The sequence below is a fragment of the Primulina huaijiensis genome, chromosome 12 (genome assembly GCF_012295235.1).
Source record: "Primulina huaijiensis isolate GDHJ02 chromosome 12, ASM1229523v2, whole genome shotgun sequence".
Classification (NCBI taxonomy): domain Eukaryota; kingdom Viridiplantae; phylum Streptophyta; class Magnoliopsida; order Lamiales; family Gesneriaceae; genus Primulina; species Primulina huaijiensis.
In genome coordinates this window covers 4,080,950-4,102,890 of record NC_133317.1, presented here as the reverse complement: position 1 = coordinate 4,102,890, position 21,941 = coordinate 4,080,950, and the positions used below count along the sequence as shown (strand labels likewise).

Sequence of the window (21,941 nt, the reverse complement as noted above, 5' to 3'; positions counted from 1 at the left end):
AATGTGACGAACATCAATACATTTATTCTTCTCAAGCTCCTTGGTGAATGCGAAGAACTTAGGAGGAATATGTTTAGTTCTGTCGCTTTTTATGTATCCTTCTTTCATTTGAGCAACACATGCAGCATTATCTTCATATAGTATCACAGGCTTCTCGTCGAATGATAATCCGCATGAGATTTGGATATGTTGAGTCATTGATTTTAACCACACACATTCACGGCTTGCTTCATGTAGTGCAATANGTGGAAATTTAGGTATATAATTTTAATTTGAAAGTTTTACCTACTATAATTATACTACATGAAGACGACACATAATTGACGCATCAAATTTATGCATTTAATTTATCTGATTTTATTGACACAACTTTTCTAAATGAAACACAAATTCGAATTAACTCTTTAGTATCATTTCGTCATCTTAAAAAAAATAGTGAATTATAAAAATTTATGTTCATATTGTTATTTGATTTATACGTGATGTGTAAGCCTTCAACTAATTATTGATTAAACTACATTCTTCTTTATCTGGTGAAATCCTTTTTGCATGGACTCCGATCCATCAACACAAAATATAAAAAGAAAACATTAACAGTTCAACCATATTGCCACACACGTTTTACTTCTGAATCGATTTATATAAACTAAATGAATCTCATCTCACTGAGACGAGTTTCAAATTAAAGTTTCGATCATTCGGATATCCACACATTCAAGAAGCACAAAATATACTCATACTGAAACATTTTAGTGCCACAATTTTCAGATTTCCCAATAATATAGACATGCCACAGCATAGACAAAACCAGATCAGCAAAACCTCAACGCGGCTTCAAGTTCTTTCTCGTCTTCGCAATTGTATCCAAGCAGATAAGCTCGAGCTGATACATTTCAACACCACATACATCAATACAAAGAAAATGGAGTCGAGTGAAATCCTAGGATACATAGGACAAGCTTAACAATATTCCAGTATTTCTGAAAAATATTTCTGGGGAATTTTAGAACAAATATGGGTAATGTGAAGTATGGTTCTATTTTCGGAAGGAATGAGACGTTTCCTATGTGGTCTCCTGTCACAAATTTATAAAAAAAACTTGAAACAGAAATATATATAACAAAAGTACATCGGATAACTGGGCCAATGTTGAACCAAGTAGTTTTCTAAAAATAACATGGTGTTTTTAAGACAATATAATATGTTAGAATATATAATATATGAGAGTTGATATTTCAATTCCATTTTTTGTTATTTGCCCTTCATTTGTAAATAAATTTAGCACAAATTTTACTCATGAAGTGGAGCGTAGATAACATAAAACGGATAATAAATATTACCTCTCATAATATAATAATAAAATTATCTTTGAGAGCGAGAAAAAAGTTAATATATATAAAAGAATGAAAGTACACTGTTCTTACCAAAACGACCAGATCCCATAAATGGTTCAGCTTCATCCGCAACACCACCTTGTTGCTGATCCTAAATTTTCAGAACATGGAAAGAATGAGTTATCCAGATTAGTATGTTTAAAGTTAGGGGGGGAATCAATAAAAGACAAGTAAAATAAACTTCTGTATTAAATGCAAACATTTCTGAATACAAAATTCAGAATTTGTTTCCGAGACTCAAGGGTAATTGAAACTCTTAAACTTATAACTACCCTAAACTTTTTTGAAAACAAATTGTTCTCTTGAGAATTGAGATGTCAGTAATTTTAGCTTTTGGCATTTACAATTCAATTATACCTCAATATTAGGACAGAAAAACTATGAGATACCTTTTAACAAGATGTGATCGATGAAGATTATAGTGGAAAGAATGGTTTTGTTTGCATACGAAAATAGCAGGATATGGCTAAATAATGGGAATGTCTAAACAGCAAGTATGAAAAATAGCTACAAATAAGAGTCAAAGAAGAAAAATATCTTACAGCATCATATTCCATTTCAGATGGTGACAGTAAACGATCAAAACAACGCCCAGAGATGGTGCAGACCAACAGTTCATTCATGGGATCCATAACAACTTCTTTGCATGTATCATCACAAACTGCGTAAACACTTGGAAACCATGGTTGAGAATCAAGAAAGTTTGTTTTTCGTATAACAAAACCATTCAATAAAATTTATCGTCTCTTCAATCTCCATCAAACATTTTAAGAAAAGATAGTCTCTTACCATGAACATTTCCAGTCTTCTCACAGACAAATACATCCCCAATATGATAATATGTGCAACTTTCTCCAGAGCATGCATGATTGACTTCCACAGTATCAGACAAGCCTCTGCTGCTCTTCCACGAGGAGATTTGATCAGCAAGTGTCTTGTCTAGAATTACAAGATCATCATTCACCTTTAGGACAAATATTAGACAAGAGTTAGGGCCAAGCCTATTTTGCATCCGGTGAAAAGGTGTAGATAACTATTCGAAACTCTCAATAATCTCCCTCCTACCTAAGGTCCATAAAAGGTAATGATTAAAAAAAAAGATTAGGCAAACTCAGTAAAACTACTTGGCTATTCAGCATCTTTTTTGAGATTGCAGTATACAACTAATTGATATAGGTAGGCAAGGTGAAAAGGTGGGCAGGAAGTAACATAATTTAAAGTAATACAGCTTAAAGATTCATCATCTCCACTATCGTTACATAAAAGATGAATAACGTGACATAAAATCCATGTGGGCGTTCAATATAGGAGACGATGGTCTTAATTTTGAGAGGCTCTCTCCCTTTCTATTGCCTAAGGTAAGAAGAATGACTCACCGCACATCAAAATCAAGAAACAGCTACCAGTTCAACTTTTTATGGGCCAACAAACTTTAACTAAGATGCCAATAAATAAATAAAAAAAAAATATGGTATCAAAGAGCTAGGAGTAAATTTAACATTCAAGCTCATTCAATTGTAAATTTTATTTACCTGAGAAAGACTTGGTGCTTGGGTTCTCTTAGCCACCTGCATTTGGATGTAATATTCTTTAAATTCATTAGGGCAATTCCTCACAAAATCGACCATATCTTCTTCATCACGCTGTTAATCAAACAAAATGTTTCAATATCACAAAATTAATATTGTAAAAAGATCATTCCCAATCAGAAAATTAATAAAATAAAAATCACATATTTAACAAGAGGCTAGCTCTTTAAGGAAGACGAAAATGCAACAGCTGCTCAAATGCAAGGCTCTAAATCAATTACAATGTTTAGAGATTCAATCATTTCGTTGTGAAGGAAGTTGACAGTAAATGAAAAATTACATTCAAAACCAAACTCACCTGAATGTAAAGCTTTTTCCACGCACATTCTCGAAGTTTTTTTGGAGGCAGAAGACTCCATCGCAGACAATATCTACACAAATTACTTTCAGTTACTATCTTCATACAAAAGATACAGAAAAGAATTCAGAGCTGTTGATTTCCATTGCTAGCACTGATGGACTACATGCAAGACAAAATCATTCACACACATGAGCGAAAGAGTAAGTGCGTTTATTATCAAAAAATTGGTCCATTTCCTTTTGTATCAACTACTTGCATTAAAATCTACAAAAACTTCCAATCAAGCATAATTCCTATTACAGGAGTGACAAAAGCACCACAATTTGATACTAGATGGCAGGACAAAAACACGCAAGTACAAACAACTACATAAATGTATGATGTTTCATCAATCTAGATTGGGCTTTGGGGTCTGCTTATGGTTTTAGGTTTGGAGTTGGGTAAATATGATAAAGGGGAAGCATAGGTAAAAGTACTAACAGGCGACGCCACAAGGATTCATCGGAAGCAGCAAAATTAAAGAATCTACACACCAATGAGCACGAAACAAGATCCTGCAGTTCAATAATCAGAAAAGATTTAACAGCGATACAAACAACAAGTTCAGAAACAATACAGATTCATCCGAGACAAAAATTTGAAAATAATTTATGCATCTTGATACCTCAGAGGAGAGATATTTGAGGATGTGGTACAACAATTCAGGAGGGATGTTACGGAAAATTCCTGTATCAATTCTCCAAGGCAACTGTCTGCTATCCCGGCCATGCATCCCATTATTGTTAATGCAGTCCGCTACAGTGGCACTTTTCTTTGAAGGTGACAATGCAGAATCAGCTTCAGCTTCCAGCTCAGAGGACGGCAACGGTGATGAAGATGTCGATCTTAAAGCCCTAGACAGTTCTATGTCACTGATTTCACCTTCCTCAATTCTGATTCTCTTTGCTTCTTGCTCTTCCTTCTCTTCTTGTTCACTTAGCTCCCCTTCCTCCTCAGCACGCAATCTCTTCCCATCTCTTTCTTCTTTCTCACTCCCATCTGCCTCTTCTATTGACTCCTCCTGCATTACACCATCCAAGAAACCTCATTCACACTCACACGGACATGTAAAAGTGTTAATGTCACACAAAAGTTGTGAGTTCCTAACTTCCTATTAAGATTCTGATATCTAACCCAAAGACCCCAGAAGTTCACCGTTTAATCACAAAACAAATTGCTTAAGTTGAAAGTTTCTGTTGGAAACCCATTTTTTCAAAAATGGTTTGACACATGAGAAGTGGATCAACAACAGTTTTATTATCTAATGCATCTCCTCCCATGTAAGCCAGATAAAGGAACATACACCTGAAATCACATATCCAAAGCATAAGCATGTGGCCAGATTGTTGGGATGTGATGGTCAAGACTAGGGCATCCAAAAAAACTTAAGAAAATATAAATTACAAGACTAACATATTATACCTCTACAAGAATCTCCATGTTCTCAAATAAGAGGTCGATAAATAATAGTTTACACTATGAAAATTACAAACATGTTTTTGCAGCAAGCAGACCCTAAATTTTTTATAATCCACGAATAAACTTGATCCTTTTGATTCCACACGAGCAACAGTACCTTCTAAGACACTTGCGATAATAACCCAACGTATCCGCATAGCAAAATATATTGTTTTGGGTGATAACATACAGATAGACACGACCAACATTTGACGCCAGTTGAGAACATGACATGTAGCGGATCAAATTTTAGTTTTTAATTTCGTTAAAAGTCCAAATTTTACTCCATACAACTCAGTCGTCCCTCGAAAAATTTCCCGAGATCACCCCTGTTTATCGATTGAATATGATTATTTTTCACTATTATTGTGCAGAATAGCTAATAAAAAATAGTGCACACCGCCCACCAATAAATATAATTAAAAAAAACAAAAACAGCTCTTTCTCGTTTTTTTGCACGGCCCAGGAATTTCTTATCGATTAATAATATGCACGCGTATCTCTATATATTTCTGAGTATAATTCGTACAAATCCGCAATTCAACATCAATTAGGTAAACGTGAAACGTTAAAATCCAAACGTACGATAACAGCTATACCTCATCGGAGATCTCGGAGATGACTTCTGATTCCAGAAACCGAGCGAGGCCTTCTTCGTCTTCATCGTCAGAAGCCATAACAGTTGCAGAAAAATTCTACAAAAAAATTAAACTTAATAATCGAAATGTTATACACGCAAAAATCATGTGTACACACAGCTGAGGTGGTGTACTAAGGAGCAAAGCTGCCGGCGATTTAAAGACTGAAGCGGCGGCGAACCTGGACCGTCTATTTATTTTATTGTGGAGTGAGAAGCCACAGAAGGAGATGCGACACTCGTGGGGGAGCCGCTTGCTTTCGGGTCGGGTTTCCGCATAACATGGATCAGGAGCGATTCTCTCGGGTCAATGGGCGAAGTTTTAAAAACCTATTCGGGCCCAGAAAAGTGGGCTGACGTTTGAGTATATATTTTCTGATCCGAAATATTTAAATTTCAAAATCAGTTTTGAAATTATATATTTTTACCATCTTCAGACTTCGTTTTCTTATTAAATATCGGTTTTTTTTAAATATATAATTTGATATGCGATATTTAATCATATCAAATTATATATTTAAAAAAAACCGATATTTAATAAGAAAATGAAGTGTGTGTATATATATATAGACAATATCCTGCACAACTAAAGTGGACACTCACTGAGCACCCATTCGATATTCAAGTAGTTTTTCTTTTTTTCGTTGCTTATATTCAAAAATATTATTTAATAAAATATTTCTTTAAGACTATAAACTACTACTCAAGAAATATGTATCCATAGAAATATGTCATAAAACTTTTCATTTATTATACTGATGATACCAAAGTTTTCAGGTACCTTGGGTTCGTTCTAATGAGTCAAATACAATATTCCTTGCTGAATTAAGTTGGTTGAGCTCACCGGTCGGGTATGAGCTAGGCATAACTTCAGTGTGGATCTGCACAGGCGGACAGAGGTTTCAAAAGTTTTTCCAGCTTAGTCCCTCTAATGTTTGAGTTAGTACTAAGACCATACTTAAGTGAGCTATATACTTTATATGGAAAAAACTATAGTAAAACAAGTTCTCTAAATACAATATTTGGGTTGATCTTGCCTCACCAGGTGTTGTGCATTTTTTACACAAGATGATCAAAATGATCAGTTCATCATCTCGTTTTCTCTGACAATTTTTAATTTTATCTGATACTGTGTGAGGTTCCTCTCACGATTTTATCTGACACTGTGTGAAGTCCATCATTATCAGTTAATCATCTCATATGAAAATGCATATCATCAGGTGAAGTGTATTCAGCGATAACAGAAGATATAAATCCGTTTTAGTTCAGGTCAATTATATGGGCCCATATGTTTTATTTAACGATTGTGGTATTAGATTGGGTCTACACGAATTGGATTCGTGTAGTTCGTGTGGATCCATAATGATCTGAATCTGGTCAAAATCATGACCAATGGATGAGGCCACGAGGGAGGGGCTGTGGGCTCATTCATAATCGGGTCAAAATCATGACCAATAACCAATGCATAAAGCTTTCCATAATATTCCTTGTACGGGAATTTATTTGCTGTAGACGGCGCATGCTCATCCATCAACTCCCATTTCTCCGTTTCCGTTTGAAACTCGGCGCTATTCCCAGATCTCACAGAGCTGATCAAAACAGAGGAGAAGAAGGCGACGCAATTCAAGCGTTACTCTCACGAATTCTCGTACACGCAAGCGATCGTGTATCTGTAGGCGGAGGGATATTTTTTCTTCGGAGAAAAATGGGGACAGCCAATGCACTGGCTCCGGGGCTGTCACGGAAGCTAAAGAAGGTGCTGGAGACTCGAACTGACACTCCGGATATACTCGCGTCTCTCCACACTCTATCCAATTTTTACTCCGACAATGCACCTCACGCTCGTCGGGATCTTAGATTTGCCATTGAGAAGCGCGGTCTCTCTATCAATGAGGAGTTTCTCGCCGCCTCCGCCACAGCTCAACAGGTATACGAATACATCGGTCAAGTCAAACTTGCAGGCTACTGCTACTAATGCTTCATTTTCTTGGGGAAATTGTGAGGTATAAGTAATTTGATCCTGCAGTAAATTTTCGTAATAGTTTTGATCGAGGGACCGGGACTTTGAAAAGCTTCGATCGTTTTTTACTTATAATATTGATATATGTTTCTCCATCGTTGGATTTAACTGTGAATGTGACTAACAGGCATGCTCAGTTGTATCGGCAGGGCACTCAGCTTTTACACTGTGTAATTCTGTACCTTGTTGTGAATTGTTTCAAATTAATTCATGTTTACCAGTTTATTTTTGTGACCGTTTTAAAAAGTGATCAGGAACTCCTTTTCTGCTGTAACTTAATTAATATCTAACCTATAGTTTGTTTGAAGCAAAATTGCTTGAATGTCGAACCATGCGATTCCATGATATGCTTTAGAATTTAACCTGAACTCTTTACCGATTAAAGCATCCGAATCATTCAATCAATTTGGAAACATTTTCAGGATAATTAATTTGTTGTATACTTAACTATGCCGTGTCAACTGAAACACGAATAATTGCTTGATTCCATGGGAGATGCTTGTTTTGTTTCTTTTATAAATTAATGTATCAATATCACTTTTTCAAACAACGACGGTCACTAAATAATTCAGGATTATGTATGGCTTGGTATTGCTGAGTTGTCGAGATTACTAAACTTAATTGAATTGGCATTCAGTTATGAAGGTGTTGATTTCAGGAATATTGCCTGCTAATGCACTGATTTACAGTCGTCCAAATGTCCATTGCTTCTTGCTGCATAATTTCTCTTTATTATTGCATACCCAGAGAAAGTTTTAGTTATGGGCCTCCTTTATAACAGTTCTTAGAATATCACTCTTCAGGATAGTCTACTATTATTATTTTGTCAGACAAAGGTCGATCACTCAATGAATATCCTTGTCAATCAACTATTGTATACATTTTTGTATTCATAATGATGTATTTAGTGTATTATTTTGTCAGACAAAGGTCGATCACTCAATGAATATTCTTGTCAATCGACGATTGTGTACATTTTTTTGTTTATAATGATGTATTTAGTGTACAATTATACTCTCTGGATTAATAATTTGCTTGATGATAATACTGTCGGATAAGTATCGTTTGGGATGAGCAGACACATTTTCGATTCTATCTTTGGATCGGATAATGTTGGTGTGGTTGATGGTTTTTATAGGCCTTGGATCAGGTGGAAGAAGAGGTTAATGCTCTGGCGGAATGTTGTGATAAGTAAGCACGCTATCCTGATTTTCCGATAAATTCTTCTTCTTCTTCTTCTTTTTCCTCTCCCGCTGTTGTACCGTCCTGTAGTTTTGAGCTATCATCATCCTTTTGGTTTATCAAAAAAATTTAATGGCAAGAAAAATATTTACTCTTATTTATCTGCCTTTTGTAGTTTTTTTAATTTAGAAAGTCATATTTCCGTTAATAGTCCTTATCGAAGATACTTGAATTCGATACCTTCTTTCTACCCATCTATAACCCTCATTCATATGCCTTGTGACGGCCAACTGTACTTTCACTTATATCAAGAAAGATTTTATTAAAAGAAGAAATATCCTCTGCTAAAACAAAAAAGATCATGGATTCAGGGTACTATGATTTTGGGCTGTAGGATTGCGAAGGCTTTGGGTAATTGTAATGCTACCACTGGTGATATCATCAGTACGACTGAGAGGCTTAAACAGGAGCTTGAAACCACTACACAGAGACAGGAGATAGTATTATGCTTTCTTCGTGACTATCAGCTCTCGGATGATGAGGTACCGGTTGATTTTCAATAGTTGAATTTACCTGACCCTCAACTTTTGGATTACGTCTGTGTATACGTTCATCATCTAGTTATTTACTTGTTTCTGGTCTTTTCTTAGATTAACGCCATAAGGGAGGAAGACCTTAATGAAAACTTTTTCAAGGCACTTGCTCATGTTCAAGATATTCATGCCAACTGTAAAGTGTTGCTGAGAACTCATCACCAGGTTCTCTTTCTCGCACATCGTAATTTGTCCATTTGTGTTACACTCTTCTCTCTTTATTTTCTTTAAAGCCTTGGTTTTAATTGTCTCCTGATGAAAGCAATCTATCTGGCTGAAATTGATATGATAGAATCTGTTTGATCATATTGCCATTTATATGTGAAGTTTGTATATAGCTATGCAATTTAGTGTAAATAAGTTCTGCCTATAATAAAATAATTGTAATATTTTGAATTCACTAGAACATTATTTGTAGCGAGCTGGTTTGGAGCTTATGGATATGATGGCTGATTATCAAGAAGGAGCTTATGAACGTCTATGCAGGTAGCATATAGAACATTGTCTGTATCATTTTCTGCTCTAGGCGTCTTACCTGTTTTTTTATATACCTGTTTTTTTTATATACTTTGATAATGCTGCCTGTTTTCTTATTGGTGTTTCTCTTACCCGCGGAAACAGTGTTCAGCAAACACTCATTCGACATAATACACTTGGCATCACTTTGAGGCTCTATGATTCAGTTTCATAGAAGAGAAATATGTGAAATTATTAGAACTATTGATTTTTGGGTTTCTAAGCTTTTTCATGCACTATTCTGGCCCTCAGTTGTTTGCTATGTAAACAATTCTTTCTTTATTGTTATGATCGATCCCTCAAGGTTGCATGCACATGTATTTCTCCTAGATGGGTTCAAGCAGAGTGTAGGAGTCTTGGGGATGTTGACAATCCTGAAGTCAGTGACCTCCTAAAAACTGCAGTTGGATGCCTGAAAGAAAGACCTGTTCTATTCAAATATTGTGCAGAAGAGGTATTCATGCTCATGAGCTAGAAACTAGAGAAACATATTGAGCTTCATTTACTATTTTGATAAGATATTCCTGGATTGCAGGTAGCAAATATGAGACATAATGCATTATTCAGAAGATTCATTAGTGCCCTCACACGTGGAGGACCCAGTGGATTACCAAGACCAATTGAAGTTCATGCTCATGACCCTTTAAGATACGTAGGTGACATGCTGGGATGGTTGCATCAGGTAGATTATTTTCCCCCTGTTTTATGTCTTCTGAGCTATTTTAATTTTTTTACCATATATTAAGTGCCAAATATTAATACTAAAATTTTTTGGCTGCTAGATGTAGATTTCCTTGAGTGTCCTTATACGTCCTGATGCAATATTTTGATCCATGTTATTCGATAGAAAATGACTATGGTTCACAATAGGTACCACATTCACACATAGATGAAAATTTAAAATTTGATTGAAGGACAAATAAGAAATCTTGGACAATTTCAAAACCTCAAAAGGTGAACACGTAAGATATAATTATATATTTATATGATTAAACTATGATAGATTATGAAGCCTACAGAAAATCTAAATAAGTAATCTTGATTTTTTGTTATAAATTGTAGGATTGCGTTAATAGGCTTTATGTATAAATATCAATCAAAATATTATATAAATATGAAAGTTTAAATAAATTTTATTTGCGTTACACACATCCGGTGTGTGCATGTATACTAGGACCTCCTATAGGGCGAATGTAATTTTAATTTTTCATGGTGTTGACCATTTCTTTGGCTATGTGATAGGCATTGGCTTCTGAAAGAGAACTCGTGCTTGCATTGCTTGATCCAGATTTTGTGACAGATACTGGACCAACAGCTCAACGATTCTCCAAAATTTCAGGGAATGATACTGGAAAGACAGAGTCAGACTTGACATTTATTTTAGACAGGATATTCGAAGGAGTTTGTCGACCGTTTAAAGCGAGAGTCGAACAAGTTTTGCAATCTCAGCCTAACCTTATCGTATCATACAAACTCAGTAATACTTTAGAGTTTTACTGCCACACTGTGAGTTTTACAGAACATGAATATCCAATTTGTCCTTTTTACATTATTTTAATTTGTCTCAGCTGGTTATCTTTGTACAGATATCAGATTTGCTAGGAAGAGAAACAGCACTCTGTAATACACTCTGGGCTCTCAGGGATGCTGCTCAAAAGACCTTTTTTGAAATCCTAAAAACTCGTGGAGAGAAACTCCTACGATATCCTCCACTTGTTGCTGTTGATCTTTCTCCACCTCCAGCTGTGAGGGAAGGAGTATCAGTGCTTCTTGAAATAATCGAAACACATGACAGCATGATGGTTTATTCGTCAGGCAAGGAGCCTACGTTTGAACCAGTCATTTCTGCTTTATTGGACCCAATAATTCAGGTGTGTTACATTCAGAGTTTTTTATGACATTATTTGGATGGCATAGGATACCTAATGCTTGATGCAAAAGTGGTCCTGGCAACTATAAAAAAATATTATCTCTCATACATCACATTTTAATTATGACTGCAAATTTATGAGCATGACTATGGTATTTTATTAGATAGATTGGATCGCTAGACACCCGTATGTCATTTCACGTGTGTAAGACCGTGTGCTTGCCATTTCCCCGAAAGCTATAGTGAATGGAATGATGGTTCATATTTTCTGAATCGTACAACATTTACTTCGATCTTTTCTGCAGCAAGAATAATTGTTGTTTCCCAGCCACAGCAATATGGTTTAAGCTTTCTGAGATACCTGATCATTGTGCAATATTGTTTTTTATCGTAAGATCTTGCTCTAACAGCACTACATTTTTTCAGTATGTGAATCGTTCTGCTAAGCTTTTTTTAATACTTCATTCAGTGACAGAATTTGTGGATTTGGTTTTTATTAATCTTTATCCAATATGAATTCTTGCTCCTGTTGTTCAGATGTGTGAACAAGCAGCAGAGGCTCATAAATCCAAAGGAGTTATTCAGTCGTCAAGGAGAAGTAGAGGAAGTTCAGATCCTGCTCAGCTCCGGAGATCATCTATAGATGCTATTTTGGATAATAACAGCAGTTCAACCCCTTTATCTCAGGTATTTTTATTTTTGTTGGATTTTCTATTTGAAAATAGGGGGGGAAAACTAGCAAGGAAGGGGCTTGGCAATCTCTTTCATTTGAATGAAGCATTTCCAAATCTCGTGTTTATTTTCTGCATATAGTTTTGCTTTGATCTAGTAGCCTGGACCCTGGTCTCTAAGTAATGATTGGTTTCTCTTCATTTGACTCTGAAATATAAGAGTATAAGAGTGGACATTGCATTTTGATAATGAGGTTGGATTTAGAGTAATTTAGAGCGAAACCATATATGACAAAATTTTGGAAAATTATTCATCAAAGAGTAGGAGATCACCTCTCCTCCCGCCTAGCACGGGATCTGTGAATTAATAAACAATCCAATTGAAAGCCTTTTTTGCTCGAATTTAAAAATCTCTGGTAGTTTAAAGTTCATCTTTTGTAACATCCTTTGACTTACAGGCTGTGTTTGTTGCCAGATCCGTGAAGTACCTTCCAAAATATTTCTGATCAACTGCTTGTGTTCTATCAGACAACCATTGTTGGGGCACGAAGTTGCCGCTGAATACATAAAAAAGCTTGGATCAATGATAGAAACCCACATGCACGATCTCGTTGAGAAGGAAGTAGAATCCATTCTTCGGAGATGCAACTTGTCAAACAAAATGTCTCATTTCCGTGACTCATTGACCAATGACGGCATATCTGAGGAATCGGTATCTGAGCCTCCATTGTCTGAGACGGAAGCCATGTCCTCCACTGTTCTTTCCGATTGTTTGAAATCTTTCTTCGGGCTCATTTTGGGAAGCGAAAGTTCTCTGCCCGAGTTCGAGCAAATGAATGTTCCTAGTCTTCGATCAGAAGCATGTGTTCGTTTGGCTAAAACTCTTGCCGACGCTTATGAACTTATGTATGAGGCGATAATGGATCCGAGGAACGGATATGCGGAACCTGAATCCTTGGTCAGGCATTCTCCTGATCAGATAAGGACCATTTTGGGGATCTGAAACTGTGGATTGGTTCAAGTTGTGAAATGTGAAAAGAATATGATACTGGATTTAGCTTTTCGCAGATTGTTCATGTGTGACTGGTGTATCTTATGATTTTAATGTAATAATTCACATTTTATAGATCAACTATACGTATTTTTTTATATATATTTTATATACCCAGATGAATGATACGTGTTCTTCGAATTAAAAAAAAAATGATTTGATACATGTGACCAGAGACCTGAGATTTTTGTACGCATGAGAACGTCTAACAAAACGCTACATTCTCCTGATTTTATGGTAGTAAATTAAATTTAGGTTCTCAATGTGTAAAAATTGTCTTCAAAATTACTGAATGCCAGTTACTGTTGAATCACGTATTATCCGATTGAGATTTTTTATGTTTTGGTTAAAAACGCGCCTTAATGTTCATAAGAACTGGTGATTTTCTCCTTTAAAAAAACTGGTCATTTTCTAATTAGATGGATGGAGAAATTATCGGCCAATCGACATTTGACTCACATCCATCTACGGTTTAACTAGAAAAAGTTTTATCTGTTGCAGTAACATATATTTGCGATTTTATGAGACCGTTTATATATTTATAATCGGAAAACATGTCGATTTGATTTATAGATACAATGAGAAGTAATATTTTTCATAAATCATATCAAAAGTCCACATTACAAAATTAACATTTGAGAGTCTAGAGTTGTAAACGAATCGAGTCGATTCACAAATTTTTCGAGCTGACTCTATAAATATTTGAATTTCTAGAACTCGCGTTTTTTAAATATATATATTTCGAGTTTTCGAACCTACTATCTGAAAAATAGTTCGAATAGTTCGCGAGTAGGTTCGAAGATTTCGAGCCGAACTCAAATTTCTTTCGAGCCAAAAAACTAAAAAAATTTGAGCTTTTGAAACGAGTTCGAACTCGAATATATTTAATTCAAAATAAATTCAAATTTTAAAATTTTTTTAATATTGAACTCGATATATTTTGTTTTCACCACTATTTGAGACGTAGATAATAGATAAAATGTTTGGATATAGTCGAAATAAATCTCTCACATAGAAAGTAGGCAATTGCCCCATTTTCATTAGGGGTGTTCAAACTTCGGATAAAACCGAAAAAACCGAAAATCCAAACCGAAAAAACCGAACACCGAACCAAACCGAAAGCCGAATTTTGTAATTCGGATATAAATGTTAAAACCGAAGTTATTTGGTTCGGTTTCGGATTATATATGTCAAAACCGAACAAACCGAAAAACCGAAATTTCATTAAATTAATAATTTTTTTATATTTTTATTTATATTATATATTTTGATATGATATTTAGTGAATGAAAACTATTTTGAACAATTTTTAGTTGATTGTTGTTTGTTTAATTAATTTAGACCTTATATTTAAATATTTTACTACGAAAACATGTAGAAAATTAACATATTATATTTTACAATATATTTATATTATTAATTTAAATAATTATACCAAAACCGAATTAACCAACCGAAATAACCGAATCGTTTTGGTAGAAAACCGAATCGAAGAAAAATAGTTCGGATATCGGATTATATATTTCTAAAACCGAAAACCAAAAAAACCGAAATAAAAAAACGAAAACCGAACCAAACCGACCGATGAACACCCTAATTTTCATACAGCCAAACAGACGACGAATACTACTTCTCGTTCGGGTAATCTGTCGGTAGTACAGTACATCTGAAGCCTGCCCCCTCATTTCTTTTGCTTGTGCAGTCCTTTTCCGTAAACTTCCTCCCTTCGACTACACGATTTCACGCTATCCCACAATCACAGTATCACATCAACCTTCTCCCATCTATATATCAAGAGTTCTGTTGGGGGTGGGGAGTGGTTGGATCAATGTCACCGTTATGAAGAGGATGGGATCACCCGTAGCAATGGCGTCGGCGAACCCAAACGGCGGAGATGTTTGGAGGGCCCATCTGGCTATGGCGTCTGTGCAGCTGTTCAATGGCGGATACCATGTCATCACCAAGGTCGCACTCAACGTGGGCGTGAATCAGCTCGTTTTTTGCGTTTTTCGGGATCTGTTGGCTCTGTCCATCCTCGCACCCGTTGCCTATACCCGCGAAAAGTCAGTAGCGCTTTGACTCAATTTTGCTCTATCTGTGCATGTGCGTTTTTGTTTAGATGCATTGACCAGTTATATATTAATGTGGCTACTGGAATTTCACTCTGAAAGCAAAGATTTTTTCCCCTTGTTCTGCAGAGGGCTTAGACCACCTCTAAATAGAAGCCTTTTGGCGACATTTTTCTTGCTTGGTTTAACTGGGTCAGTTGGATTTCCCCATCGTTGTTTCGAGTTGGTTTCTTCTTCTTTAATTCCACAATTCTAATTGTTACTTCCTGTTTTCCTTTGTTCTTGTTATTGACGCTATGGATCAGGATTTTTGGAAATCAACTTCTGTTTCTTCTTGGTCTTGGTTACACGAATCCAACTTATGCGGCAGCCATACAGCCCGCTATTCCGGTCTTCACATTTATTTTGGCCGTAATGATGGGGTCAGTCTAATCACTCTGTGCTACTCTCGTGGGTTTATCTCTGATTCTCTTCCCTATAATTACAGACGTACATATTCATGAATGCTTTGCTTGTATGTTGATTGCCGCCACATGTATGAGCATATTTTAGTTTTATATCATAGTATGATATATTAGTGATCCACAAATTGCCTCAATCATTTAGCGATAAGGAGCATCTGGCAGGTGATGATAACCGTAAGGTAACATTCATCCTTGTGACAAAATCCGATGGTATGTGAATATCGTATGATTATACAGGTCCCTAAGCTTAGCAGTATAATCAGAAAAGTACTCCACCTATTAAAATTGCGTAAAGGTTTAGAAGCGCCTTTGTCTATGGGATCAATTTGGTTTGTTAACATTCAGTGGTCGTGATCAGATTAGCTTACACTTAGATACAATTATTATTGAATCGCTTCTCGTTCATTTAGATGCGAATAATATCCGTGTTTGGCTTATTTTCAACATGATTTAGGATTGCTATCTGTGCAGTACAGAAACTGTGAATCTGAGAAAAACTGAAGGTCAAGCTAAAATAGGAGGCACTATTGTTTGCGTTTCTGGTGCCATTCTTATGGCTGTGTGTCGTGGTCCGGCATTGTTAGGACATGGAGAATCTGAATTTGCAGCCCAAAGTGATATAAGTGCCAAGAGTCAGCCTGAGCCTTCTAGTTTGTTAATGTCCAGTATTCTGGAGCTTGGCATTGATAATTGGCACCTGGGGGTTTTATGCTTGATTGGAAACTGCATGTGCATGGCAACTTATCTAGCCATTCAGGTAACGCATATCAATCTTGGTGCTTTTCATTTTGAACATCATGTGTCATGAGAATTTGAACAATATATTGAAAGGATCTGTTCAATATTTCAAAAACTTACCTCAGGATGTCTCTGGTTGACAATATTCCACGATAGGCTAGGGTCTTAGAAGCTAGGTGGTGGTGTGAGTCGAAAAACTGTTTTAATCATTATGTAACAGTTACAAATCTAATCTCACCCAGGTTTTAGTTTTGCTTGGATTCCATTTCTTCAAAGGATCAAAGAAATGGGTTGGTCCATATTAAATTTCCGAGCATAATCTTTCCATACCTTGTGTTTCTTGAATGGCCAATTACACGATCTTCTATTATATTGTTTTATTCCATTGGCGAGTATCATAGCGCGTCACTGGTCTTTAATGGTCACATCACTATGCCTATTAAAAGCAAATGTGCTTTTTGCATGATAATAAATGACCAAAACCAGCCAGCCACTCTTGCATATATAATCTTTGTGATTTTTAGTTGTACAAGGTCACTTTTTTTCTTACTCTTAAACACATGTTGATTCCTCGGACGTGCAATGTTGACCTTGCTATTTTTTGTCGGCATTTAGGGGAAAAAATTACTATGAATGTATCTTCTTGCCTTTCTCCTCTTATTGCTCCAATGATATTATTGATGGAGCTGTAGTTGTGCTCCCATGTTGTGTTTCAGGCCCCACTTTTAGCCAAATATCCTGCAAGCATATCAATGACTGCATATTCATACTTTTTTGGTGCTTCACTGATGGTGTTAACTGCATTCTTCATGACAAATGCTTCAACCGATTGGAGTTTGACTCGATCCGAGGCATTTGCAGTATTATATGCTGTAAGTTTTTCCTCCCTTATGTTTTGTCGAGGCAAAAAAATTGGGGCAGAAAATTTTGATGTTAAGATTGAATCAAGATTTTGGACTCTCAAGTATGGTGCAATTTTCTCTTTTATGTTACATCTCCTCTTTAGCTAAAACCACACATTGAATGTATGTTATGAGTTTGACTCAATTCATACTAAATCATATGCTCCTATATTGCATTGATCAATTTGAGAATATCTATATAGTGTTGCATGATGTGCGGCATCAAGTGTCGCAAAAGATTTGAAATTGCTCGCAAGTGGATCCAAAAATTATAAGGCCTGTTGAAATCTTCTAATGGCATGCTATTTGCTTGCTTTAAGTGGTCTATGCTTCACAATTGTAGATTTGACTTGTACTTCCCCTATTGCCATTGTTGCGTTTCCTACTCAAGCATTGGCTTGCAGGGAATTGTGGCATCCGCTCTGAACTATGGACTTGTGACTTGGTCAAATAAAATACTCGGCCCTGCCTTGGTGGCGCTGTATAATCCACTCCAACCTGCTGCGTCAGCATTCCTCTCAAGAATTTTTCTTGGAAGCCCAATTTATTTAGGAAGGTCGCTATCTCCATCCCTTTCTTATCTCCTACCGCATTTTAAATCTTGTGTCATAGATGAATAATATTTGTCACTTGTGTCTCCTGTCAACTTTATAGAAGGGAAGGGAGGTTCATCTTTTCTTCTTTTTCGACTAGACATGCAATTTATTCACATATAAAAAAAACAAACACATGGTCCAAGCTGTTTTAGAGGTGCAAAATAGTTGAATCCACTTGATAAAAGTTTCTACTCCTCAAACATGAGTTCAAGGAGCAGAATATTATCATCCATCCTCGATGAATAAAATTAATTTAGAAGGACAATGAGTCTGTGTGCATTGTCCTCCAGGCTTTATAAATTATACTATTGTCAAAACTTCTCGTGTATGGGACATTCCAAGAGAAATAGTACTTTAAACTGGTTAAAAAGCCATAGGTATTTGTTGCAAGTTGACTTCCAGTAGCTCCATGTGCAAACGAGTTAGAGGAAAAAATATCATCGCTCCACTTGAACAAGTACTCGAGGTACTGGGCTGAGCTTTGATCTGAACTGTGCATGATCTAATCTGAGCTACTTGATTTGGTTGGTTGGACAATCCTAGTCCCTTTTTGATAGTTTTCCGTTCTTGTGTCATCCTACTTGACCACATACTAAGAGAAGAACATTTTGTCTATTTTACTGCAGCATTCTCGGAGGATTTTTTATTATAGGTGGGCTGTATTTGGTTACTTGGGCTTCTTATCGAGAAAACAAGCTCATCGATCGCCATCGGAGCCGCTCATAAACAGTGATTCTCCTAGCAGCAAGATTCCTTACCAGATAGGGCAATTTTTCTCAGGTTCTTCGACTTCAACACCAAAGATCATGGATTGACTTAAATATTATGTTTTACTAGTTTCTTTGTAAGAGTAATCCCTTGTATCATTCAATGGTCTTAAAGATATGAAACTTTGTCACCAATTATTTTCATTACATGTACACCATGTTATACTTGCCCCTTATTTTTATTAGTTTACTATCCATCCTAAAAGTTAAAGCGGTTAGAACTTGTTCCTCTAGACGAGAATATGATCAGATTTTACTTATAATTTCTTTTTCTGAAACTATAAATTGCAATTTTTCTCTATGTACTTCGCCTCCTTTGAATTTTCTGAGTCAGCTGCACATGGAACCATCAGGTAGGGGTGTAAATTCGGGTTTGGTCGGATCAAGCTGATCAATAGTACTATTAAAAAATTGCTTAACTTGAACCCGATCCAACTCGAACCCGAATCAATCCGATCAACTCGATTTTGAAATTTTTTTTAAGTTTTTTTTAAAAAATTAAATAAAATTCAAAAAAATAATAATAATAATATTTTAATTTATAAATATAATAACAAAATATCTCTGATATATGTGATTTAAATTTGAAAATGTAATTGTAGAAAAATAAAATATATTTACTAAATCAAATAAACAATTGTTTAAAAAATAAAAAATTTTCAAAATAAATATTAAATTATGAAAATTTATGATATAAATATACAATAAATTTTTTTTCAAACATACATTATATAAAGATGTAGGTAATATTTATTAATTATATTTTTTAAAAAATAATTAAAAATTTCGGGTCGAACCCAAGGCTCCAACCCGAACCTGAAAACCCCAAACTTGATTTTTTTCGGGTTGAACTGTGTGGGGTTGGTGGTCGTGTCTGATTTTGACACTCCTACCGTCATATCAGTAAAATAATGCACGTATGAATTACACTCAAAGGAGGTTTATCTAAATCATCCATCTAGTTATGTTATTTACAAATTTCACTTCATTTAGCAATGATTCAGGTGGTTCCAAGCCAACTTCTTTCATCTCATCAAGAATCTTGATTGCCTCCAGTGAGTATCCATGTTGCACATAATTCTTGACCATTACATTATAACATGCACCATTCCTCCTATCTCGGCCCGAATCAAACGCTCTATTCGCATCATGCAATGAACCACACCTGCCATACATATCAACCAATGCACATAGCACATAATCATCCAACTCAAGTCCCAACTTTATTGCATTAGCGTGAACCTGCCGACCACACACAACATCCGCCATCCTCCCACAAGCCTTGAAAACACTCGAAAATGTGTACCCGTTTTTCCTCACTCGTGCCATCCCCATCTCCTTAAACACATGAACTGCTCCCTCGAAATCATTATCACAGCAACAGTTAACGACTTGTGATGTCCATATGGCCGTATTTTGACTAGAAATTTGCTCAAAAACAGTCTGAGCTACCGCAAAATGCTTCATTTTTCCGTAAAAATTAATCAAAGAGCTACTCAAAGCAGCTTCTTTTGAGTAACCCATTTTGCATAACCAACAGTGCACTTGCGTTCCAAGTTCCAAATCCATCAAACCTACACAAGCTTTAAGGACAAAAGCAACAATTCCAGTAACCAAAAATTTCATCCTACGATCACAGAAATCACTAAAACGTTGTTCTCTCAACATTTTCGTAAACAAAAATACAGATTCAATATAACTTCCTTCTTCACAAAACCCAGCAATCATAACAGCCCACGAGTTGAAATCCCTCACAAACATTTGATGAAACAGTTGGCGCGCATTCTCGAAACACCCACAACTAACAAACATCAGCAGTACCCGGTTAAGCAAAGGTAAGCTTAAACGAACCCCACCTTTTCTCATATGATCATGCAGCTCCACGGCCTTAAATGGGTCGCGCAACTTAGTACATTCCCTGACGAGGGAGGCGTAAATATCCAGATGGACTGGCAATTTGAGGCTGTCCATCAAGTACAGAACATCTGAGGTGGTCGTCATGGGTTTGAGGTTCGGTTTTTTCGGAGGGGTTTTGATTTTGATGGATGGGGGTGGATTAAATTCTGGTCTAGAAAGGGGTAAGTGAATTGGAGTTTTGGGGATGAAATTGTCGACCGAATCGTTGAGACCGTGGTAGGCTTGGAATTGGGGTGCCAGGATTTCCATCGAGATCATGATTTCGGGTGAACCTATTAATCTATGGTGAATTTTGGAAACCAAATTGCATCCCAATTCAAACAAATTACAAGAAGTCAAGATTCAAATTTTTTCTGGCAAATTTATAAAATCCATATAAACTATTATGCTCATATATTGATAGATTATTCCGACATGCTAACATAGTTCGGAAATTATTATGTTTAATATGTATAATTTTATTTTTAAAATATAATAATGAAGTCAATTGCTTATAAGCAACAAATCCCTTTTAACTTTAGAAAATAACAGTAATAATTAAACTACACAAGAAAATGAGTTTCTCTTCATGCTGATAACTGAAATTATTTTGACAATTTCTATTCGTTTTTCAAGAAAATGGTACATTCATCATAACCAACTGAGCATGACCAATATGGCTACTGAAATCATCCATTGGCAAAAAAAGACAACACGTGCGACCTCTTCCATTTTGTTGACTTGGAAACAGTCCCAGTAAAAATTATTTGACTTGTCACAGGAGAGGTTGTATATTCATGATTTATGTAAAAAATGTAAAGTAATATTTTTTGGACTAAAAATAATGTTTTTTCATGTTTCAAATTATATAGAAGATCTATCAGTCAAAACTGACCCATCCCATGAAACTGTCATATTAGTTTCGGTGTCATGTAATACATATCATATGAGCAAAATATTGAAAAATTTCATCAGAATACTAAATAAGCATATAAACATCTAAACCAAAATATTGTACCCCCAAAGTATAAAAGATCAAAACAGGGAATGGTTTTTCCTTTTGGAATAAAATAACACTTCAAAAAATTATTTATGTTACATAAGATCGAAAAAAATCTATTTTAAGTAACATATTATCTAATTTCAAATAAAAATTTGAAAACAAAATTTATTGTAAGAAATTTATCA

At 35.6% G+C, this 21,941-nt stretch overlaps 4 protein-coding genes across 8 annotated transcripts; 2 read left to right on the top strand and 2 right to left on the bottom strand.

Annotated features, from left to right (window-relative positions):
* Positions 1 to 611: 611 nt before the first annotated feature.
* On the bottom strand, positions 612 to 5,771 carry LOC140990340 (F-box protein SKIP31-like). Of its 5 annotated transcripts, none has more exons than XM_073459987.1 (10): positions 5,601 to 5,771; positions 5,381 to 5,476; positions 3,949 to 4,344; positions 3,765 to 3,838; positions 3,282 to 3,354; positions 2,927 to 3,037; positions 2,184 to 2,358; positions 1,937 to 2,055; positions 1,425 to 1,485; positions 612 to 883 (listed from the first exon to the last, which is right to left on the bottom strand). In XM_073459987.1, the coding sequence occupies exons 2-10, from the start codon at positions 5,456 to 5,458 to the stop codon at positions 813 to 815; spliced, it is 1,158 nt and encodes a 385-aa protein (XP_073316088.1). In that variant the 5' UTR covers positions 5,459 to 5,476; positions 5,601 to 5,771; the 3' UTR covers positions 612 to 812. The 5 variants fall into 5 exon arrangements, 4 of the variants coding, with proteins under 4 accessions (XP_073316088.1, XP_073316090.1, XP_073316091.1 ...); XM_073459989.1 differs by having other exon boundaries at positions 3,949 to 4,341; XM_073459990.1 differs by having other exon boundaries at positions 3,949 to 4,341; positions 5,554 to 5,704.
* Positions 5,772 to 6,949: 1,178 nt separating this feature from the next.
* LOC140989915 (conserved oligomeric Golgi complex subunit 6-like) lies at positions 6,950 to 13,423 on the top strand. The gene is made up of 11 exons (XM_073459451.1): positions 6,950 to 7,345; positions 8,577 to 8,629; positions 9,015 to 9,162; positions 9,271 to 9,378; positions 9,632 to 9,699; positions 10,060 to 10,183; positions 10,265 to 10,411; positions 10,972 to 11,235; positions 11,316 to 11,600; positions 12,137 to 12,286; positions 12,746 to 13,423. The coding sequence occupies exons 1-11, from the start codon at positions 7,124 to 7,126 to the stop codon at positions 13,271 to 13,273; spliced, it is 2,097 nt and encodes a 698-aa protein (XP_073315552.1). The 5' UTR covers positions 6,950 to 7,123; the 3' UTR covers positions 13,274 to 13,423.
* Positions 13,424 to 14,922: 1,499 nt separating this feature from the next.
* Positions 14,923 to 19,158, top strand: LOC140990177 (WAT1-related protein At4g19185-like). Its single transcript, XM_073459754.1, has 7 exons — positions 14,923 to 15,384; positions 15,520 to 15,582; positions 15,696 to 15,812; positions 16,326 to 16,611; positions 17,309 to 17,464; positions 17,899 to 18,050; positions 18,717 to 19,158. The coding sequence occupies exons 1-7, from the start codon at positions 15,161 to 15,163 to the stop codon at positions 18,814 to 18,816; spliced, it is 1,098 nt and encodes a 365-aa protein (XP_073315855.1). The 5' UTR covers positions 14,923 to 15,160; the 3' UTR covers positions 18,817 to 19,158.
* A 599-nt stretch (positions 19,159 to 19,757) lies between these two features.
* Positions 19,758 to 21,091, bottom strand: LOC140990207 (pentatricopeptide repeat-containing protein At1g31790). The gene has a single exon (XM_073459791.1). It carries the CDS (start codon positions 21,030 to 21,032, stop codon positions 19,803 to 19,805), a length of 1,230 nt encoding a protein of 409 aa, XP_073315892.1. The 5' UTR covers positions 21,033 to 21,091; the 3' UTR covers positions 19,758 to 19,802.
* Positions 21,092 to 21,941: the final 850 nt, after the last annotated feature.

Bases quoted from the DNA above. Each gene is read 5' to 3' on its own strand.
- LOC140990340 (XM_073459987.1), bottom strand. From the start codon at position 5,458: ATGGCTTCTGACGATGAAGACGAAGAAGGCCTCGCTCGGTTTCTGGAA. The intron at 2,056-2,183 runs GTAAGAGACTAT...GTGTTTACGCAG, and splicing joins GAAGACTGGAAATGTTCATG to TTTGTGATGATACATGCAAA. The intron at 1,486-1,936 runs GTAAGATATTTT...CTGAAAATTTAG, and splicing joins CTGAAATGGAATATGATGCT to GATCAGCAACAAGGTGGTGT.
- LOC140989915 (XM_073459451.1), top strand. From the start codon at position 7,124: ATGGGGACAGCCAATGCACTGGCTCCGGGGCTGTCACGGAAGCTAAAG. The intron at 10,184-10,264 runs GTATTCATGCTC...CCTGGATTGCAG, and splicing joins TCAAATATTGTGCAGAAGAG to GTAGCAAATATGAGACATAA. The intron at 10,412-10,971 runs GTAGATTATTTT...GCTATGTGATAG, and splicing joins TGCTGGGATGGTTGCATCAG to GCATTGGCTTCTGAAAGAGA.
- LOC140990177 (XM_073459754.1), top strand. From the start codon at position 15,161: ATGAAGAGGATGGGATCACCCGTAGCAATGGCGTCGGCGAACCCAAAC. The intron at 15,813-16,325 runs GTCAGTCTAATC...CTATCTGTGCAG, and splicing joins ATTTTGGCCGTAATGATGGG to TACAGAAACTGTGAATCTGA. The intron at 17,465-17,898 runs GTAAGTTTTTCC...ATTGGCTTGCAG, and splicing joins CATTTGCAGTATTATATGCT to GGAATTGTGGCATCCGCTCT.
- LOC140990207 (XM_073459791.1), bottom strand. From the start codon at position 21,032: ATGATCTCGATGGAAATCCTGGCACCCCAATTCCAAGCCTACCACGGT.